This window comes from Phaseolus vulgaris, chromosome 10, assembly GCF_000499845.2.
Source record: "Phaseolus vulgaris cultivar G19833 chromosome 10, P. vulgaris v2.0, whole genome shotgun sequence".
Lineage (NCBI taxonomy): Eukaryota > Viridiplantae > Streptophyta > Magnoliopsida > Fabales > Fabaceae > Phaseolus > Phaseolus vulgaris.
Genome location: NC_023750.2, coordinates 16151184 through 16169344, shown reverse-complemented (window position 1 = coordinate 16169344; position 18161 = coordinate 16151184). Strand labels below are relative to the sequence as shown.

General features: G+C 50.3%; 3 protein-coding genes across 3 annotated transcripts; all 3 read right to left on the bottom strand.

Moving 5' to 3' along the window:
* Window positions 1-531: 531 nt before the first annotated feature.
* On the bottom strand, window positions 532-1173 carry LOC137815575 (uncharacterized). The gene has a single exon (XM_068618692.1). It carries the CDS (start codon window positions 1171-1173, stop codon window positions 532-534), a length of 642 nt encoding a protein of 213 aa, XP_068474793.1.
* An 8661-nt stretch (window positions 1174-9834) lies between these two features.
* Window positions 9835-13121, bottom strand: LOC137815567 (uncharacterized). The gene is made up of 2 exons (XM_068618685.1): window positions 12762-13121; window positions 9835-11520 (listed from the first exon to the last, which is right to left on the bottom strand). Exons 1-2 carry the CDS (start codon window positions 13119-13121, stop codon window positions 9835-9837), a joined length of 2046 nt encoding a protein of 681 aa, XP_068474786.1.
* Window positions 13122-13982: 861 nt separating this feature from the next.
* Window positions 13983-15245, bottom strand: LOC137815563 (uncharacterized). The gene is made up of 2 exons (XM_068618679.1): window positions 14408-15245; window positions 13983-14311 (listed from the first exon to the last, which is right to left on the bottom strand). The coding sequence occupies exons 1-2, from the start codon at window positions 15243-15245 to the stop codon at window positions 13983-13985; spliced, it is 1167 nt and encodes a 388-aa protein (XP_068474780.1).
* Between the last annotated feature and the right edge of the window lie 2916 nt (window positions 15246-18161).

Here is an 18161-nt window from a genome sequence, read left to right as displayed (position 1 = left end):
GAGATCGCCAAACGCTAGCGGATCGCTGGCAGGGTTGTTCCCCGATACCCGTGGGAAGGAAAGACCATGGAGGGAACGACCCCCCCCAGAGCACTCGGCGTTTTTAGACACCCTGGGACGATACAGCGCTGCTGTAGCAGGCCTATCCTTAGGAGTGGGCGCCGGGCACCAAGAATCAAGGGACGGATCGCTTTGATGTTTGAGACACCCCATGGACGGTACGGCCTCGTTAGGCAAGCCTCTCCATGGGCGTGGGCATCGACGCGTGACCTTTCCCGGGCATACAGGGTCACCCAACGCAGTGAAAGAAACGGGTAAATTTCAGGCAAAACAATCGAAGCACGTGAAGGCAAAAAACGAGGGTAAAATCATACAGGCGGAATTCGATAGCTCAATAGCACGAAAATTGTAATGCAAACCCCAAAGTTGCGACGAAAGTGCAAACAGTTCAAAGAATTACAAGCTTGTCGAAGAGGATCAAAAAACAAGTGTAAAGTGTGAAGGAGAAGGGTGGCGGTTGAGGGCGGCGGTTCAATCATCCATCTCCAAGGGCACGACCTTCCCGTCAACAATGTGATGAGTGGAATCGCAGGTGGAGATGTCGATCCCCGGGTTCTCACAGACGACCTGGGCTAGAGCCTCTTTGAACCCCTCCTCAAAGGTACCCGCCATGTCGTTGACGAGGGTCTTCTTATCCTTCTCTAACTCCTCGATCATGGCGTCCCCCGAAGCCACTTGTTTCTCCAAACCTTCCTTCTCCACACGGAGTCGGCTGACTTCGACCTGCAGTTTGTCGTAGTTAGCCTGGAGAAGGCCCATAGCTTTGGCCTGGGTAGCCATCTCCCCCTCCACCCGCTCCAGTCTGTCAGCCTGCTCGCTGCACCGGCTCTTCAAGACCTTTTGGACCTGAAGAGTGAGTTCCCGAGTGTAGGAGTCAACCTGCAGCTCCACCTCCTCTGCCAGTTGTTTTTCAGCTTCCTTTTTGGCCTCTTGCGCCTGCTTCAGGGTGGTTTCGTAAGCTTCGTTTTGGCATCCCAGAATCTTCTTTTCCTCCTCCAGGGCAGCTACCCTTGTTTCCAAGGCCTGGAGGGTTTGAGTTTGCAGAGCAGCGTTTCTGGCTTGGGCGCGCCATTCAAGGGCCACCGCCAAGAATGCCCCCAAGTAGAAGGGCATGCCCTCCTTCCTGTCGGAGCCTTCTGGCATTGATCCACCACTGAAGCCCCTCATCAGATGCATAATTGGAGGAGGGATGGCGATGAGATCGGGGGCGGCAGCGACGGAGGCGGGAGAAGCAGAGACCTCTGCCGGTGGCGGAGGTGGAGCAGATTCGGCACCTTCACCTATTTCCTCTTGGACAATTGTGGGGGGAAGGGAAGTAGCGCTTGGAGGGTTGTCCCTGAAGGAATCCTCTCCCTGGGGCGACGCCGCTGGAAGGAGGGGAACCCTTGCAGATTTCCTCCCCTTGAAGGGTGCCACGCCATCCGAGTCCTCATCGTCGGATATAATCTCCAAGACCCGTTTCCTTTGTCAAGGGGGGTTGGAGCCGGTGATGAAGCCACGGCCAGAGGAACGGCGGTGATGGGCAGAGGAGAGCCGGGAGTCTGCAGCGCCTCGGGGCTATGTGGGGACGGTAAAGATGAGCCTAGTGGGGCTTCGGTAGGGGTCGGTGGTGGCGGAGGCAGGGTTGATGGGGGGTTTGGTTCAGCAGCAGGGGCGAAGGAGGCGCCCGCTTTGGCAGCACGAGCGGCCTTCACCGCTTTCGCCAGCATCATCCTTTTGGAGGCATCCATCACCGATCCTACATTCAGATAAACCAAGCAGCAGAAGTCAAAGCCAAAGCAATTATACAAAACCACAAAACGCGCAGATGCGTGAGATGTAAGTCACATGGTACAATGGAAAACAGGTGGAAGAGGCCAGAGGAACAAACATTCGGTAGTAAGGTACAGATAACAAAAGATGGTAAGGGGAGAGTCTCCCTACCAAAGTATGTGGTCAGGGCGTGGGCGTTGTATTCGCTCGCGATAAGCTTCAATGTATCGAAGACAATCCCCAGGTCAGCCAAGGCCTTGCATACCTCCCTATCAACAGGGGATAGCTCATCCAGGGCTTTGGCCCTGAGCAGCTTAGGGTGCTCCGTCCAGTATAGGGGAAAGCCGTCTAAGACTATGGGGTCGTGCTTGGCGCTGCACACCCAAAAGAATTTCCCTTTCCAGTTTTTGTAGGAGTTCTGGAAGAGGGAAAGGAGGATCCTACCCGCAATCCCGGAGAAGCTTACCCAAAAGCTTTTCCCCTGTTTCTTCACCTCGAAGAAATGCAAGAAAACATCCACCGAAGGAAGGATGCCCAGGTGCCCGCAGAGAATTTGAAAGCCCCTTACGAATGCCCAGCTGTTGGGGTGGAGCTGGGCGGGGGCTGTGTTAATCTCGGTGAGAAGTTCCCTCTCGAAGGGCGTAAATGGGAGACGCACCCCGACGCGTTTAAACACTGTCTGGTACATGAAGAAGAAAGGATTCCCCTTTCTAGGTCTGTCATCCACGTAGACAGGTTCCCCAGGTCTGTCAGGACGAACGGAGATGTGCGCGTCGTGGGTACGGCAGAAAGCATTAAAGTTGTACAAGTGAGGATCCCCACGATGATTCTCCAGGTCCTGGAAGGATGTCAGGCTGGTACACTCGTTCAAGAGCTCGTCGGGGGCCCATGAATAGAAGGCTTTATAGTTGGACTTGGGGGTCTTGGGGGGAGAACCAGACTTGGAGTTCGGGCGCGTCATGGTGTGAATAAATAGCTGGAGAAAGAAGAAAGGAAAAAGGTTTTTAGCAAGTGATGCCAAGACAGAAAAGGGGGTAAAACCCCAGGAAATGCCACCCACACGAGAAAACCCAGAAAGAAGGAGAAGGGAACGGAGAAGAAAGGAGAAGCGGAAGAACACAGTAATGCATAAACGTAAACAGTCCTAGGCAGTTCAATAAACTATGCAATGCGACGAAGGAGAAGAGTCGTGGATACGCAAAAATCATACCTTTGCTGTCAAAGTGAGGGAGGAAGGAGAGCACGAAGGAAGGAGCAAAAGTTGTAGAGAAAAGGCTTGAAGGCGATGAACAGTGCGGAGATGCAGAGAGAATGGATGTAACAGTGTGGTTCCCCGATACCCATGGGTAGGAAAGTCCATGGAGGGAGCGACACCGTAGGAAGGCCTCAGGTCCCGATAATCCGGGGTAGTGATAAAGAGAAGAGAAAGGTGGCTTCAAGGCCATAGTGATAGCACCAGTGTAGGGCAGCCTGACTCGTGAAGTACCCCTGCCACCCTAGAGACGCCTTTGGGACAGATACGACTCAAGAGGAGGGTCACGCCCAGGGTAGCCAGGTGCAGGGTACGAGAGGAAGGCAGATACGCTCTTAAAGTGAGTGACTAGATGATTGGGGGCATGAGTGGGCACCTAAAAAGTCACCCCTTGCGCAGTAGGACTCCTAAGCAGGAGGACTCACACGAAGAAACGTCCCCAGATGGGGTCATGGCGCTGTGAGGCCCTCCACGTGTACGACAGCCAGGTCAGAATAGAAACACCATTTAGTCAGGTACCAGGTAATTAAAGTCATTTAATACAGTTTCTGTTTCGAGCGTTTAAGGTACTATAAAGGCTCCCAAGCGTTTCAACGTCTTAAATGCGCTACGTTTTCTAATTAGACGCGTTAATTAAGTGCGTTACGTTTTATGATTAAAAGCGCTTTAAGGCGCTTTAAATGCTAGGGTAGTTTAAATAGCGCCGAGAATGTTGGTAACGGGGTTGGAACTTTTGGCTAATTTTCCAGAAACACTCTAGTTGCTTGCTCGAGCCTTGAGGTTTGCACAAGGGACTAGGGAAGGGTTTTGGCCAGAAGGAAAAAATATACATAGACACAGTTTCCTTTGATCACCTTCAGAGTGCCATACGCGGTGCTCCGATACGGAGGTGCTTAGTTTTTGGTGTTTCTTGCTGGCTGACTTGAGCGTCGGAGCGCAAACGGCCGCTAGGCCGCCCTTTTTGTCCTTCTTTGCAGGAATCCACACGTAACCAGTGGGAAGGAGTCCCTAGCTGACGGTTGAGGCCGTGCACGAAGACGTCCCAGGTCAACCGGACGGAACAAAAAGAATTGAAGGAGTGCATTGATGCAAATATCAAAGGAAGAGGAGAAAAATATTACTTCAAAGGAAACATTTCCTTATCAAGCATTCATTGCATTTATGAAGATATAAGGTGACAAAGATCATAGAAGAATTAGTCACAAAGCATTAAAAGGTTAACGTTGACATTAGAAGATTAAAAAGGAAACAATTCAAATTGTTTCACACACCCAAAGACAGACAAAATTCAATCGAAGCAGAAGTTGTCATATTCAATGTCTGTTCCCGCCGGTTGACCGGGATCGTCTTTGCGCGTGGCTTGTCCCTGCGAGCTAGGGCACCTTCGTCTTGCTCCGTCTGTGAGTACTTGAAAGAAGTGAACAAAGGCGTGCCCTCGCGGCCGTTTGCACTCCGACGATCAAGTCAACTAGCGAGAAACATCAAAAGGGGACACACCCTTGAGAGGTGGTCGAAGAAACTGTACTGAATGACTGAAACTGTGTAACTAGAACTGTGTTGCCCTAATTGCCTTGTGCTCACTGTAAGTGCGCCGCTAAGACAACTAGGGTTTTCTCTGTGTATGTATTAGGTTAATATTCTCATCCCTCTCAAGTGCCCCAAGGTTCCTTTTTATACACATCCAGCATTTAAAGTGCGCTGAAGCGCATTGAAAGCGTATAAAAATGTCCCCTGAAACATTTGATACGTAATCTTAAATTAGCGCGTACCTTAGCAAACTTTCACTGAAACCTTTAATGGGCACGTGTGCATTGCCACGTGGCCTTCTGACTTGACCGTTTATACTGTGCAGAGGGTCCCTTAACGCCGCAACCCAACTTAGGGTTATTCTATTGTGTGAGCTTCCCTTCGAAGTACTCTCTGGCACGTGGGCTGACTTTCTGGGTACCAACCCACGCTTCCCATCACTAGTCACTCACCCTGGGGGGCGTATCTACCTTGCTCTCGTACCATGCGCGTGGTTCTCCCCTGGTCATGGCCCTCTCATGGGTCGTATCTGTCCCAGGGTCTCCCAGCAGTGGCGTGGGTACTTCACGAGTCAGGTTACCCCCTACTGGTACTAGAACTCATGGCCTTGAAGCCACCTTTCTCTTCTCCTCACTACTGTTCTGTATGGTCGAGGCTCGAAGCCTCTCTGGTGATGTCTTTACTCGGCGATGTCTCTCTCGGGCAACGCCTCTTCTGGGCGATGGCTCTCTTGGGCGACGCCTCAGCGAGGCGATGACTCGAGCAGTCAACCTGTTGACTTCTCTTCCTTGGGTCCCTTGGGGGGTCCCACCATGCGTTGACTCTGACCTTTGGTCAATGCCCGGGGACGGGACGGTACACAAGCCCCCCAGTCTTGAGCTGATACTTGTTTCAGCGAAAAGACTAAGGCCTTGCCCCATTATCCACGTGGCATTCTTGCTGACATGACATTCCTTTGTTCAGCTTGACTTGACACTCTCTGAACATTTGACGCGACGTTCTCTGCGCTTGCGGATGTGACGTTTTAAGTTATGCTCTAATCTCTTGACACGTGGCTTGTTCGCACGGCTATCACTTAGCGCTTCTCGCGCTCCTCAAGTTAACGTTGCATCTTTCAAAAACGCGCGCTCCAAGCCACTGTTCCATTCACTCTTCGCATTCTCTCCACTGTTCATCTTCCCAAGCTCTCTCTGCAACCCTTGCTTTCTCTCTCGCACTTACAATCTTCGAATTCCCAGATACTAAAGAAAAGGTACGATCTTTCTCCTTCAATGGCTCGCCCTTTAACTCTCGTACTGGTATAACTGCCTGGGACTGCTTATTTCCTTGCATTTCTTATATTTTGTTTCTCATTTCTCTGTTCCCCCCCCCCTTTTTTGGACTTCTCGTGTGGGTAGGGGTTTTCGTAGGGTTTCTCTCCCCTTTTCTCCTTGTTTGCTGAACCCTTTTTTCTTCTCCGTTCTTCAGTTCTCGTCAATGGCACGCACCAAAATGTCGGCCAATCCCCCTCCCCTCAACATTAACTATAGAGACCTATACCCATGGGCTCCGATCGAACTGCTCGACGAATGCTCGAGCCTAGTGTCCACCAAAGCTTTGAGGGACCACATAGGGGAGCCAATTACTTACGACCATCGTGCCTTCGGGAAAAGGCACGATGACGACATTGCAGTGCTCCCTTGCACCCTAGGGGAGCCCGTATGCGGGGACGAGCGGGCCAACAACGGGGTCCCCTTCTTCTACTTCTACCAAGTCGTCTTCAAGCGTATTGGAATGCTCTTACCTTTCTCCCAATTTGAGAGGGAGTTGTTGACGGAGATTAATATCGCCCCAGCCCAATTGCACCCCAATGGCTGGGCCTTCGTCAAGGCTTTCGGTGTCTTGTGCGGGTTCTTTGGATGCACGCCCTCTGTTGATGTCTTCCTGCACTTCTTTGAGGTGAAGAAGCAGGGGAAGAGTCTCTGGGTGAGCCTCAGCAATATCCCTGGAGGGGTTCTCCTATCTCTCTTCCAACAATCCTTCAAGGGGTGGAAGGGCAAATTCTTTAAGGTTTGCTACTCTGACTACGACCCCTCTGCTCTCGACGGCTTTCCCCTATATTGGGTGAAGGAGGTTAAGACCATGAAGTCTAAATCGCTGGACGAACTGCCCTCGAACGATCGAGAGGCTTGTCAGATCTTGACCAGTGTGGGGGGCTTCGAAACCGCCACTCTGATAAATCTAGAGTTCAATGCCGACGCTATAGCAAAATATATAAGTATGAATTTCCTTCCTTATAACTTTCTGGCCTTTGTTTTTGTTGGATTCTTGCTTGATGCATGATTGGTCTGCTCCTTTGTGCTTTAACTTTAGCCTGTGCCTAACTTCTTCTATATTTGTCTTCTTGGTGTAGATTCTAAGATGGATAGGCAACGACGGTTGCGACTGGTCTAAGTGCTGAAGTCCAAAGATGGGGCTTTAGCGTCTCCGCCCTCAACCGGCAACAACACCAACAACTCCAACAACCCAAGCTTCTCCCCATCCACTTCCAAGTTCACCACCTCCTATCACAGTCGTGCCTCTCGCGCTGGTCGAAGCGGGTGTTTCCTCAGCCCCCCTTGACAAGGGTAAGAGGGTGGTGGAGGTTGTTTCTGATGATGAGGACTCTGCTGAGGGGCAAGTCTTCAAGCGACAGAGAACCCAGCATGCCCCTCAGATGGTTACCTCCGCTACTTCCTCCTCTCATGGGGCTGAGTCCTTAAGGGAGGATCCACCGAGCGCCACTTCCCCTCCTCAATCAGTGCATCAGGAGAGAGGGTTTGAAGCTGAACCCGTAGGCGTTCTTCCACCTGCCCCAGAACTTCCTCTTCCCATGCAAGAGTCCTTAAGGGGATTTCTGAGCATGAGATCTCCTGGTAGCCAAACTGAAGAGCCCGAGAGGGAGAGCATGTACTATTATATGGACCTCTTCATGTCTTGCGCCTACACCTGGCACAAACAATCCTGGGCCAAAGCCGCCCAGGCTTCTGCCTTCCAAGCTCTGGAGAAGGAAGTTGCTTCTCTGAAAGAGGAGAAGGAGAGGTTGGCTGCCCATTGGGGGCGTCAAGAGGGTGCATACAAAGAGTCACTGAGGGTGGCGCAGAAGACGAGGAAGGAGGCCAACAAATGGCTGCACGAGGTGGCTCAAGCCCAGGCAGGGCTTCTCAATGAAGTGGTCCCCCTTCGCACAAAGATCGCTGATCTTGAGGCGGCTGCAGAAACCTCTAAGGCATATCAGAAGAAACTTAAGGACCAGTGCGTGGACCGGGAGCAGAAGCTGGGGAAGATGGAGGTCGCTCTTGCGAACAAAACTGATGAGTGTTCCCAGTTAACCATCGAGAATGCCTCCCTCCAAGCCAAAGTCCAAGAGTTGACCTCTGCCCTGGCCTCCAAGGACCAAGAGATGACCGCTTAAGCTGCCAACTTCAAAGTTGCGGAGGAGAAGCTGATAGGGGAGGCTGCCACCGGTTTCGCCGATGGGTTCGCAGAGGCCCTTGTTCAAGCTGCCTGTGCAAACCTCGACATCGATGTCTCTGGGTGCAGCCCCTTCAATGAAGTGGTCGACGGTAAGCTTGTGCCTTTGGAGGCCTCCGAGGAATAACCTTCTCCTTGTTTCAACAAAAGCATATGATGTATACATAGTTACCTTTTGTTTAACTTGTAATCGTTATGAACTTTGACTTGTAATTATAACCTTTGATTTACTTTAATGCCTATTTAGACTTTATCTTTACTTTCTTGTTCGCTTCTAACTTCTCTTACACTTTTATCTGTTTCTGCTTTCTTTTCTATATCAAAGGCCCAACTGGTACTTGCCTTCAACATATTTCTTGGTTGCTTCGCCTTTACTCTTTAGGTAGCACGTGTCTCTCCCTCTTATTCTTTCTTCTTAAGGCGTGAGGCACACCCTATGATGATTCACGCTCCTATGCTTCTTCTTCTTAATCTTCGAATTCCTTTTTCCCTTTGAACTTGTGAAATCTTCAACCTGCTTCCTACTTACCTTTCTGGGGCCCAAGGCACTCGTAGCCGAAGGCAGTACTAACTTTCTCATCGATTTAGGATGAAAAGGGGAGTCTCTTCTTCTTTGGCCTCGACATCGCTCAAGGGCGAGGAGGATTTATCTGTTCTTCTGTGGCCTCGACATCGCTCGTAGGCGCGGAGGACTTATCCTACCTGTGTTGGGTGTCTACGCTCGAGGGGAGACCTGCTCTGGGTGTCCTCAGCATGTCTAAATACTTTGGGACAAAAGTCGCGCTCTGGTGCCCACGCCCATGGGGAGGTCTAAACAATAGTACCATATCGTCCATGGAGTGTCTAAAAACACCAAGGTGTAACGTTCTAAACATTAGACGCTGGGGCTAGTTGTTCATACTTGAGGAGGGGGCGTCCCGAAGGAATCCCTTAACCCCTGATCAAGGACTAGGCACCCAGATTTTAGCTTGCATCTATCGCCTGATACCGGGGCTAGCTATTCATACCTGAGGAAGGGGCGTCCCGAAGGAATCCCTTAACCCCTACTCAAGGACTAAGCGCCCGGGTTTTTAACTTATGTCTAACATTTGACACCAGGGCCAGCTGTTCATACCTGAGGAGGGGGCGTCCCGAAGGAATCCCTTGGCCCCTGCTCAAGGACTAGGCTTCCGGATTTTACTTCATACTGATATCTGGTAATGGGGCTAGTTGTTCATACTTGAGGAGGGGGTGTCCCGAAGGAATCCCTGAACCCCTGATCAAGGACTAGGCTCCCGGATTTTAACTTATACTGACATCTGGCACCGGGGCTATTTGTTCATACTTGAGGAGGGGGTGTCACGAAGGAATCCCTTAACCCCTGATCAAGGACTAGGCTCCCGGATTTTAACTTATACTAGACATACCTGTTATCTTGCTCTGAACTTGACTTCTGCTTGATTATCTGGTGGCGACGCCTTATGCTGGCGACGCCCTGTTCTAGTAACACCTTATCTTGGCATTGCTATCTTGGCGACGCCTCATCTTGGCGACGCCTTGTCTTGGCGGCGACTCATCTTGGCGACGCCTTATCTTGGTGGTGCCTCAAGTTTTCGTCTTTGTTTCTTTAACCTTTGGTCTTACATTCGAATGAGAGAAAAACTAGAGCAAAACTATTTTAACTTTTATTTTCTTTATTTGGGTGACCTTGTTAAAAAAAACCCCGGGAGGGAAAAAGAGTGTCCCCTTTACAAAGTTCAACTGGAATAACATCAACTGAAATAAAACTTTAAATTTGCCGCATTCCAGCTACGTGGGATGGGGCTCCCTTCTAAAGTCTCTAGCTTATACGAACCATTCCCTTTGGCTTTGGTTATTCTGAACGGTCCAGTCCACTTGGGAGACAACTTGTTTTCTAATTTGTAAGAGTGGTCCTTCCTCATGACCAGATCACCAATCTGGAATTGTCGCAGCTTCACTTTGGAGCTGTACTGACGCTCCACTCTTCTCTTCACGGCCTCGGCCTTAATTTTCGCTTCTTCCCTAGCCTCGTTTATCAGGTCCAGGTTCACCCTCCTTTCTTCGTTGGATTCTTCCGCCACAAAACCCAGGAAACGGGGCGAAATTTCGTGGATCTCTACTGGGATCATGGCGTCCGATCCATACACTAAGCTGAAGGGTGTCTCCGTGGTGGAGGATTGAGGTGTGGTGTGGTAAGCCCATACGATACCTGGTACTTCATCTGCCCACGCCCCTTTAGCCTTCTCTAGTCTGTGTTTCAAACCCCTCAACAAAACTCTGTTTGCCTTCTCTAGTTCGGCCATTATCCTGGTGCACTCGTCGCCGCTTACGCACGTCAAGATAGGGTGCGTAAACCCATGCCTGAACAATATCCCATCCACTAAGGTGTACCTGGCGGCGTTCCTCTTGATCTTCTTGCCCTCTTCTGGCTCTGCTGGGAGGATTCCATCCGCTAGGTATCGCCTGTAAGGGGTCATCCAAGTGTCACCTTCCTCCAAAGTGCATACATGTACACCCCTTTCTTCATCTGGCGAGGTTGCGTAAGTACTAATGCAGGGTGCCCTCGCCGTATCTTGACTCAGGGAGCGATGGTTACGTGGATTTCCTCTTGCCGTGCTAACGTGAAGAACATCTACCCTGTTGTCTGCAACAAACTTTCGCGGCGTTTTGAGGGTCTCTTGGATTACAGTCCTCTGCCTTCCCCCCTTGCCTAAGCTGGACAGCTTGGCGAGCAGGTCAGCTCTGGCATTTTGCTCCCTGGGGACGTGCACTAGCTCAAACGCAGCGAAGGCTCTCTTTAACATCTCGACATACCTTAAGTACGCGGCCATCTGTGGATCCTTCGCTTGATATTCTCCCGTTACTTGCCCCGTGACCAATTGTGAGTCACTCTTTGCCAAGAGGCTCTGAGCGCCCATTTCTTTAGCCAAGAGCATCCCAGCGATCAACGCTTCGTACTCCGCCTGGTTGTTGCTTGCCTTGAAGGCGAAGCGTAAAGCCTGCTCGATCAATACTCCATTAGGCCCTTCCAAGATAATTCCAGCACCGCTCCCTTGCTGGTTGGAAGACCCATCCACTGAGAGCATCCACTGTGCTCCTAACTCCACCTCTTCAGGGTATCCTCCTGGTGAAAGTTCTGCCACGAAGTCGGCATAGACTTGCCCTTTGATGGACCCCCAGGGCTCAAATTGGATATCGAACTCTGACAACTCGACCGCCCATCGAACCATCCTCCCTGCCACATCTGGCTTCTGAAGTACCTTTTGGATAGGGAGGTTTGTCATTACCACCACTGTGAAGCTGTGGAAATAGTGGCGGAGCCTCCGTGCTAAGAATACTACTGCTAGCGCCGCTTTCTCTAGTGACTGGTACCTCAATTCCGGGCCTTGTAAGGCCTTGCTCACGAAGTAGATGGGCTTCTGCACCTGGTCTTGTTTCTGGACAAGTACAGAACTGATGGCCCACTTGGTCACCGCAAAGTACAAGCGGAGGGGGACGCCTACTCCTTTAACTTGAGAAACGCTGCCTCACACTCGTCTGTCCATGCGAAACGGATATTCCTTTTGAGGCACTGGAAGTAAGGGTGGCCCTTCTCTCCTCCGACTGATACGAATCTCGATAATGCTGTTATTCGCCCCGTTAGTTGTTGAACTTCTTTCACTGAGGTTGGGCTCCTCATGGCGATAATGGCTGCACACTTTTCAGGATTTGCTTCTGTTCCTGCCGGTTGACCTAGCGCAAAGGCGTTGCCTCGTCACGTTCTCCCTCACCAGCTTGGCACCACGTGCCCTTCAAGTCCACATCACAGATAGCCTCTCTGAGAACCTGAAAAACACAAGGTGGCGCCTCTGCGGCCGGTGGCGCTCTGACGCTCAAGTAAGTGACAAGAACACCCAAAAACTGAGAGAAAAATATACTCTGCAGAACCGTACTAAAGTGCACACAACCCTAGCAAATGAGCCGTAATGAAAAACGTACCTCTGCAAATTCTGTTAAGTTTACCTTTATAGCTAGGTTTTTTCTCTCTCTAGGCAGTTACGCTTTGGACGCGTGGCTCGCATCCAACCCTGCACGTGTTACCATCTGGGCTGGGGTAGCAGGTAGTACCCAGCCCTACACGTGTCATCATCTGAGCTAGGGCAACTCGAGCGTCATTTCTATATTACATCCAACCCTACACGTGACATCACCTGGGTTGGGGTAACAGGTAGCATCCAACCCTACACGTGTCGTCATCTAGGTTGGGGTAACGTGTGCGTTATTTCTGTGTAGTAACCAGCCACGCGGCTAAGTCTCTTATTCAAAGAGTCATCTAGCACGTACTACGCTGTGAAACACCACATGACAAGGCGAGTACCAGATGCAACAAAGTGCATCACCTCTGAGGTATCGCTTGTCGTGAGTGTCACCCTCCCTCTTGCTACGCCATACACGTTCTAGCTGGGGAAGCCTTGCCACCAACGAATGTCCACTCTGGGAGTCCCGTCGCCGATGAGCAAGGTGTTCCCCCCAGCCTACTCGGCCTTCGTTCCCCTCGCTGGTGCAACAACCATCTTACTGGAATCACTCGCTGGAAACTACTCTTCTGAGCCTCCAACAGTTAACTAGGTTTTAACTAGGTCGCCTCACGTCTGACCAGCCGATCTCCCATTGTCTAACATGTCGATGTCATACAAACCCGGTGACAACCGGCTATGTTCATTGCAGCACGCCGCTTCCATGAGTCGGCGACTATACTCACTCCTGAACCATTCATCTCTCCCTTGTCCACATGTTCTGCTGAGTACGCCCCACACGTGCCAGACCTGGTCGGTACAGCTTCTATCCCCCTCTCTGTGAGCATGAAACCTAAAAACTTTCCCGCCTCTACGCCAAAAACGCACTTCTCCGGGTTTACCTTGAGGTGATACTTCGATATGGTAGTAAACAGCTCTTCCAGATCAGCTGCATGTTGCCCTCTCTCGTGGGAAGTTACCACCATGTCATCTACGTAAGCCTGCACGTTCCTTCCCAGCATGGGTGCAAGGAACTTGTCCATCAGCCTCTGGTAGGTGGCGCCTGCATTTTTCAACCCAAACGGCATCACCTTATAACAGTAACTACATGTCTCTGTCATGAATGTTGTCTTGCTCTCGTCTTTGGGATGCATCTTGATCTGATTGTAATCTGAGAATGCATCCAAGAAACTTAGCATCTTGCAACTCGAGGCGCTATCCACTAACGCATCGATGTTGGGTAATGGGTACGAGTCCTTGGGGCATGCCTTGTTCAGATCTGTGAAGTCAACGCACATCCTCCACTTCCCATTCGCCTTCTTCACTAGAACTACATTGGCTAACCACTTGGGATATTGTATCTCCCTGATGTGTCAGGCGCTGAGCAGCTTCCGTGTTTCCTCCTTCACAACGAGGCATCGCTCTTCTGAACTTCCTCCTTCTTTGTCTCACAGGGCGAACCTTTGCGTCCATGGTGAGATGGTGGCACAAAAAATCTGGGTCAATACTTGGCATATCTGCCGCAGTCCACACGAAAGCATCTAGGTGGCGTGAGATTACTGCAGCTACTTCTTGTTCTCCTTGGCTCAGCAAGCGTCCTAATTTGAACACCTTACCCCCTATTTGTCTTTCTACTATGTTATCTTCTGGTCGGGGTGGCTCATTCTGTACATTCTCTGCTAGAGACTCGTTCGTGGTGTCCTCTTCCATAGGCGAGGCCCCAACGGATGCATCGGGCATCGCCTCTTCCGGCTCACCTTCTGTGGTCGAGGCCTCTCTATGTGCTCCTTCCATCGGCGAGGCATTGTCGTTTCTTCCTTCTGTATATGCCTCTTCTATAGGCGTCGCCCCTGAGGTGGCTCCGACCGGCGTGGGCTTCGCGGGCGTCGCCTCTTCCAACGGTTCTAACTCCATTTGCGAATTTGAAATGAATGGTTGTCAATCACCATGACCACGCCTCTCTTTGTCTTTAGGCTATTTTCATAGCACTTACGGGCTTCTTCTTGATCCGACTTGATCACAATTACCTTACCACTAAGATCTGGTAGCTTCATCTTCATGTGGCGTGTGGAGGACACCGCCCTCAATCTGTTCAGAGCAGGTCTGCCTAACAAAATGTTGTAGGCGGAGTTGGCGTTGACCACCAAGTACCGGATGTTCTCGGTGCGTGATGCTGGTCCATCAGTGAACGTTGTCCTCAGCTCCAAGTAGCCTCGTACCTCTACTGGATTATCTGCAAACCCATACAAGCATCCAGTATAGGGTCTCAAAAGATCGGGGGACAACTGTAGCTTGTTGAAAGTTTACCAAAACATGACATCTGTGGAACTCCCCTGGTCGACGAGAACCCTATGCACCTTCCTTCCTGCCGTGACTACTGAAATGACCACTGGGTCATTGTCGTGTGGGACCACATCCCGCAGGTCAGCCCTTGTGAAAACGAGATCTGACTCCCATGGGTTGTCTGGAAATTCCTCTGCAACCGTACTTACTGACCTCACATATTTCTTCCGTTGAGAGGCAGTGGGCCCTCCTTCAGAAAAGCCGCCAGAGATGGTATGCACTTCTCCGTGAGTTGGGACTTCATGCGCTTGACCTTCCTCTGGCGTCGTCGGGACTGTGGTCGTGGTGGACCCAGCGAGATAATCTTTCAAGAAACCATTCTTCACAAGCTCGTCCAACTGATAGCCCAGCGCCAAGCAGTTATTAACATGGTGCCCAAACGTCTCGTGGAATTCGCACCATGATTCCTTGTGAGGCCCCAGTATTTTGTCAGACTTCACCGGTGGCCTCAACCTGTCAGCTATGTTGGGCACAACGATGAGGTCTTTGAGTTCCACCATAAATTTGTGCCTTAGTGGTCTATTTTCCTCTCTCCTTCCTTCGGCTCGACCCCTTGGCTGAGCCCTCCTTGTCTCGTAAGTGCGCTTCCTGTCTGAGTTCTTTTTCTCTGTGGCAGCTTCGTGGACCCTAGAAGGTTGTGTGCGTATCTGCACCCTTGGTCGCGCAGGTGCAGCAATTGTGCACTTCTCGTATGCCTCGCCCTCCGAGGCAATGTGCTCTACCGCCCGACGCCTCACTTCAGCAAAAGTTTTGGGGCGGCTGCGGTTGAGCGACTTGCTAAAAGATCCAGGACACACTCCCTTCCTAAATGCGTACACGATCATGGGCTTGTCTGTGGTACCCACCTTCCAACCTGTGCCCCGAAGCGGCTTATGTACTCCTTCAGTGTTTCCCCTTGGTATTGCTTTACGTCAAAGAGGTCATACGAAACTGGGGCTGGGGCCCTGTTGGCTAAATACTGTTCTCTGAATAGTCGTGAGAGATGTGCGAAAGACGTAATGTGACCTTCTGGGAAGCTGATGAACCAATCCATGGCCATCCCAGTCAAAGTGCTCATAAAGAGCTTGCATCTCACGGCATCAGAACCGCCAACCAGCATCATTTGTGTGTGGAACACAGTGAGGTGCGCCTCAGTATCCTCCATCCCTGTGAAGGTTACCTTGATCCCTGTGAACGTGTTGGGGATTGTTGTCTCTAAGATTGCCTGTGAGAACGGCGTTGTGAATTCTCTAGGTGGGGAGGCAGCCTCAGGCTCGTCTACGTCGCGCCATCCACGGCGCAACTCCTCGTTGGCTCGTTGGAGCTCATCGTTTCTCGCCTGAGAAGCTGCAAGATCCGCCTGTATACACTCTTGCTCCGCTCTCGACGCTGCCACTGCATCCTGCAGCCCTTGCATCATGCCCATAAGTCGTTGCATGGTCATCTCTTCACTCCTAGCGCGTGCAGGTCTCGTGGTCATGGCTTTCTGAAAACCCTCTTAACTTGCCTAGGTCTTGAGAACTGGAACTGGAAAACTTGTGTGGTGGGACTGATGCTTTATATTGGCCCCACGGTGGGCGCCAAATGTTCCTGCCGGTTGACCGGGATCGTCTTTGCGCGTGATTTGTCCCTGCGAGCTAGGGCACCTTCGTCTTGCTCCGTCTGTGAGTACCTGAAAGAAGTGAAACAAGGGGCGCCCTCGCGGCCGTTTGCACTCCGACGATCAAGTCAGCTAGCGAGAAACATCAAAAGGGGACACACCCTTGAGAGGTGGTCCAAGAAACTGTACTGAATGACTGAAACTGTGTTGCCCTAATTGCCTTGTGCTCACTGTAAGTGCGCCGCGAAGACAACTAGGGTTTTCTCTGTGTATCTGTGTGTATTAGGTTAAAATTCTCATCCCTCTCAAGTGCCCCAAGGTTCCTTTTTATACACATCCAGCATTTAAAGTGCGCTGAAGCGCATTGAAAGCGTATAAAAATGTCCCCTGAAACATTTGATACGTAATCTTAAATTAGCGCGTACCTTAGCAAACTTTCACTGAAACCTTTAATGGGCACGTGTGCATTGCCACGTGGCCTTCTGACTTGACCGTTTATTCTGTGCAGAGGGTCCCTTAACGCCGCAACCCAACTTAGGGTTATTCTATTGTGTGAGCTTCCCTTCGAAGTACTCTATGGCACGTGGGCTGACTTTCTGGGTACCAACCCACGCTTCCCAATCACTAGTCACTCACCCTGGGGGGCGTATCTACCTTTCTCTCGTACCATGCGCGTGGTTCTCCCCTGGTCATGGCCCTCTCATGGGTCGTATCTGTCCCAGGGTCTCCCAGCAGTGGCGTGGGTACTTCACGAGTCAGGTTACCCCCTACTGGTACTAGAACTTATGGCCTTGAAGCCACCTTTCTCTTCTCCTTACTACTTTTCTGTATGGTCGAGGCTCGAAGCCTCTCTGGCGATGTCTTTACTCGGCGAAGTCTTTACTCGGCGAAGTCTTTACTCGGCGATGTCTCTCTCGGGCGACGCCTCTTCTGGGCGATGCCTCTCTTGGGCGACGCCTCACTTAGGCGACGCCTCAGCGAGGCGATGACTCGAGTGGTCAACCTGTTGACTTCTCTTCCTTGGGTCCCTTGAGGGGTCCCATCATGCATTGACTCTGACCTTTGGTCAACGCCCGGGAACGGGACGGTACAATGTCCAAAGAGAAGAAGATGATGAACAATACACAACAATGAATTATATGATATTACATATCCAAAATTACAATATTGAAGTATGAACATTCACGTTTGGACAAAGAAAATAAACAATTCAAATTACATTAAAAGTCCAAAACATGAAAAGATTAATCATATTAAAGAACTTCATATCCGACATCAAACGACTATGTGAACAAGAGAAGAATTCAAAAGCTTCAATGGTCATAATCTGAAAGCTATATAAAGACCTTGAACTTGAAGAAGACAAATGCAAAAGAACCGACGAACATGCAATGAAATCAAAATATTTAGTGTGCATGGTCTTACTCTATATATTTCATATTTGTTGTTTAGATCACTTATACTTTGGGGAGTGAACCTTACATTATAAATCCTTCACTGTGTGAAAATAACCCTGTGTGCTTTCATTGTTGCTCCCTAATTGAGAGTGTTTCTCACTTAACGTGAGGTCTTAGTCTTAGGGGGAGATAAGACTAGTTACCTGGAGAGCTGTAGAATACTTGTGTTGGTGAATGCTCTTAAGGGGTTTGTTTAAGGGGACTAGACGTAGTCCTGTGATTAGGTGAACCGGTATAATTTTTGTGTGTACTCTCTGTGTCCTTTATATTTTAGATATTGTATTTGGTGTTGATAATTTTCCAGGTACTCGAATTGAATGGTATCAGATGATTGGTTTGTACCTGCCATGGGAGGATTAATATTTAAAATAGAATAGATATCCATGTATATATCGCATGAATTATCCTTGATCCTGCCGGCAACTTGAACGTGGGTGAATCGCTTCGTAACACTTTCTGCCCTGTCTTCGCGACTGCGTCTCCTGAAGAATCACCTTCTGAACTCTCTCTCTCAGATGGCTTCAAGATGTGACCTGCAAAATACACAGACGGCGCCTCTAGCGGCCGTTTGCACTCCGACGATCAAGTTAGTTCAACAGAACCACCAGAAACTGGAAACTTAGTAAAAATGTGTGTGTGAGAAAAACTTGCACTCTGTTTTTCCTCTATCCCCCCTCACTCTCCCTCTGATTCTGCCTTTTATC

Coding starts and splice junctions, on each gene's coding strand:
- LOC137815575 (XM_068618692.1), bottom strand. CDS start 1,173: ATGCCCTTCTACTTGGGGGCATTCTTGGCGGTGGCCCTTGAATGGCGC.
- LOC137815567 (XM_068618685.1), bottom strand. CDS start 13,121: ATGGACAAGTTCCTTGCACCCATGCTGGGAAGGAACGTGCAGGCTTAC. Junction 11,521..12,761: donor ACATAGCCGGTTGTCACCGG/GTTTGTATGACA, acceptor GTACTTGTCCAG/AAACAAGACCAGGTGCAGAA.
- LOC137815563 (XM_068618679.1), bottom strand. CDS start 15,245: ATGATCGTGTACGCATTTAGGAAGGGAGTGTGTCCTGGATCTTTTAGC. Junction 14,312..14,407: donor GGTTCTCGTCGACCAGGGGA/GTTCCACAGATG, acceptor ATGGGTTTGCAG/ATAATCCAGTAGAGGTACGA.